Source organism: Verticillium alfalfae, genomic scaffold, assembly GCF_000150825.1.
Source record: "Verticillium alfalfae VaMs.102 supercont1.1 genomic scaffold, whole genome shotgun sequence".
NCBI classification, from domain to species: domain Eukaryota; kingdom Fungi; phylum Ascomycota; class Sordariomycetes; order Glomerellales; family Plectosphaerellaceae; genus Verticillium; species Verticillium alfalfae.
The window spans coordinates 2,950,110-2,953,318 of record NW_003315038.1 but is presented as its reverse complement, the minus strand read 5'-3'; the positions used below and the strand labels follow the sequence as shown (position 1 = coordinate 2,953,318).

Genomic DNA, 3,209 nt, shown 5'->3' with positions numbered 1-3,209 from the left:
GGCAAGACGCGGTCTCTGCCATGACTACGTTGTGAGGACGTGGAGGTGACTGAGAACTGATGAGCGAGACGATTGTACTTTGTTCTTCTGTAATGGTATGATATCTGGAAAGGCGAGCAAAAGGAGTACGTACAGTACACATGGGTCCACAGTACAACCGCAGCTGAGGTATTTCTTCTGCGATTTCATGTATTTTTGGACAGACAAACAGTCAACCAGTCAGCAGAACTTCAGTCCATATAAACCGTTGAACAGCCATTGTGACCTGATGCTGCGTGAATCGGCGTGAAACAGCAATGAAAAGTCCAAGGGACGCAGGCAGCGCCTTGACGACGAGTCTCATGGACAGACACCAGGGCGGCGCCAGTCGAGTAGGGAATAGACCGATCGATCGGGGTTTTCGTTGACACCACGTGAAGGTGCAGAGCGCGTCTGCAACTGGCTGGGGCGATCGGGGGTCGGTCGATTGGGCGATTGGCCGCAGCTAGGAAGGTGCAGCCCACGGTCGGTCGCTGGAAGGAAGGGAAGCAAGCGCGAGACGTGACGAGTTACTGGGCGTCAGGTGCTCCTCCGGAGCGGACGCTACGGCTGCCCCACTATGACTGTGGCTGGTGTGTCGAGAAAGCGGCCAGAAAGCGGGGGAACAGTCGTCATACCAGGAGAGCTTCCTGCCCCTGGGCCAATGAAACCGTGTGATGGCATGTGCCTTGGCACCACCCCCGACACACCTGATGTCGCTGCCGTCGCTGATGATACGCCTGGTGCATACTGCATTCCTCACGAGATGGGGGTTGTCATGGCCCGAGTGGTGCGGCTTGTAAAGCGGTCAGCTCTGGGTTCGCAGGCAGTACCATTGATTGTCTCACGAGGAGTAGCTCAACCGTCAACGAAGAGACAGGTATCTACATACGGGCACAGGCAACGTGATCATGTTGGAAGAACCCAAGGTACAAAGGCTATTTTTCTGGCAGTCGCATCATGTCTGTAGCACTTGCCTAGCTAGGATACGTAGCACATTGTGGCTTCGAGAGTTACGCAAGGTGGAAAGCGCGGGCGAGAAAGAAAGACAGACAGACACCCTTGTAGCTGGCGTCGATCTAGCATGGAACTGCCCCATGCCGCCTGTTGCCTGCTTCCCTGGTCGCCTTGTCCAGCCAGTCGACCTTGCCTTGCCGCTGAAACGCATCTCACTAGCCACTCTTCGACCTGGGTCTCTTCGTAGAGGTACATGAGAAAGACACACCACCTACGACATCCCTCCTCAGAGACTCGTACCGCACTCGCCCCCTTCTGAACCCCTCGCTCGGTCTCTACCCGGCTTGCGACGGTCACCCGCATGACGACGAACGACCGTGCCGCTTTAAATACAACGGGCTCCCCCTCTTCCATTCCATTCGCCCTCTCGCCTTCTCGCCCTGTCATCCGCAGTCGAGTTGCCTATCGACCGTTTTAGTCCAACAAGCATCAGAGTCGAAGTGAGGTTCCGCTCGCAATACATACCCTAATCGACGTAGTACGCGAGCCGAAGCCAACGCCAGCATCATCATAACAACATGGACCGAGTTCACGCACGTAAGTCCTTCCTATCACAGTGGCTGGTCAACGGTCGTGACCTCCGCCTCCAAACTGTGCATCCAAATCCTCAAAGCAAATGAAGCTGACATACATTGATTCCTAAAGTCAACCCCTTCGCCAAGAAGGAGACGCACAGCGCCGGCTCAATCACCACATACAAGGTTCTGACCATCTTGTCGTGGCTTTTGTCTGTCATCGTCTCGTTTTACTATGTTCTGTACACCCCTCATGATGGCTTTACCATCCGCAAAAGCATTTGGGACCAGAACCGTCTGTACCCCACGGCCTTCACCTTGAACTCCCTCATTACCAGCATCTACTGGTGAGTAGTCGTCCCTGACGGACGCAAGCCAACGCGCAATTGACAACACCTAGGATCGTCCTCTTCATTCTCCAGATCGGCTACGTCGCTCACCTGTTCTCGAAGAACACCGACATGTTCAGGCTGCTGCCAGTGTCGGCAGCCACTTCATCTTCAACAACCTGTTGCACTTTGCCTTCGTCATGCTCTTCGTCCGCTCCCACTTCGCGGGGGCAGAAGTTATCCTGATCTATTAACTTCATCAACCTGTCCTCGCTCTACTTCCGCCACAACACCTTCCCCCGCTTCATCCACGCGCCCGCCGTTGCCGGACCCCTCGCCTGGACCTTCGTCGCCATCTACTGGAACGGCGCCATCATGGTGCACCACCCTGACTCCCTTGTGGCCCGCATCTTCGGCAACATCTTCATCTGGTCCATCCTGGCCTACGGAGGCTTCTTCATCTTGGCCTACAAGGTAACAACCGCCCACAAGCATTTTATTTTCTTATCTGGGCTATGTGCTAACTCGGCCCAGGATTACACCATCGGCTTCGCCCTCAGCGTCCTCGCAGCCTCCATCGGCGTCGGCCAGTTCCTCCACCAGATCGTCGCCTTCCAGTGGATCTTTGCGTTCGTCATCATGTCGGTCCTCTTCGTTTCCACGCTCGCCGTCGCTGTGCCCGCCTGGACTGGCCGCGAGACCAACTGGGGCCGTGGTTCGGCTCCCGCCGATGCGGAGCGTGCTCCTCTTCTTGCTGATGACTAAGCCAATCATTCCAACGAGTTGGATCAAAACCGAAAATCATGCTGCGTCCTTGGTCCGTTTGTCTCTGGGCGTCACATCATTGAGAACAGACTACGAGATTGAGCTACTTGAATCGGGAGTGTGTTGTGACAACATATCAGTCGACCTAATTGCGAGAGGGGGTCTGTGGTTGCTATTTTCTTTCCGGGGGTGAATGTTCGTTGCGGCAAGTGGACTTCATCATCGTGATAGCTTTTGCTTGTACATAGCTGGATCACAGGGAATCATCTGCGCTGCGCAAATTGACTGTTTCACAGCGTCATGATGACTTGCAAATCACATGTTGCGCCTGATTTTTCTTGGGTATGGGAAGCATTGTAGGACTTGGTTAACATTTGGACACGAGAATGACGTCGTCGTCTCTTATCCAGAAGCTCTCATCAACCCCACAGATCCACATTTGATGTGTGTGTGTCTCACCGAGCTTCACCGGTCCCATCGATTCATGTTCTCTCATCTCCGTCCGTGATGCACCTACAACGCTCACCTGCAAAAGCCTGAATCCCACCTGTTACTCCAACACGCG

The 3,209-nt window shown here is 54.5% G+C and overlaps 2 protein-coding genes across 2 annotated transcripts; both read left to right on the top strand.

The window, feature by feature from the left end:
• Positions 1-1,553: 1,553 nt before the first annotated feature.
• On the top strand, positions 1,554-1,901 carry VDBG_00908 (conserved hypothetical protein; the record flags this gene model as incomplete). The annotated part of the gene is made up of 2 exons (XM_003009179.1): positions 1,554-1,572; positions 1,681-1,901. The coding sequence occupies 2 exons, from the start codon at positions 1,554-1,556 to the stop codon at positions 1,899-1,901; spliced, it is 240 nt and encodes a 79-aa protein (XP_003009225.1).
• A 353-nt stretch (positions 1,902-2,254) lies between these two features.
• VDBG_00907 (conserved hypothetical protein) lies at positions 2,255-2,644 on the top strand (the record flags this gene model as incomplete). The annotated part of the gene is made up of 2 exons (XM_003009178.1): positions 2,255-2,353; positions 2,414-2,644. 2 exons carry the CDS (start codon positions 2,255-2,257, stop codon positions 2,642-2,644), a joined length of 330 nt encoding a protein of 109 aa, XP_003009224.1.
• Positions 2,645-3,209: the final 565 nt, after the last annotated feature.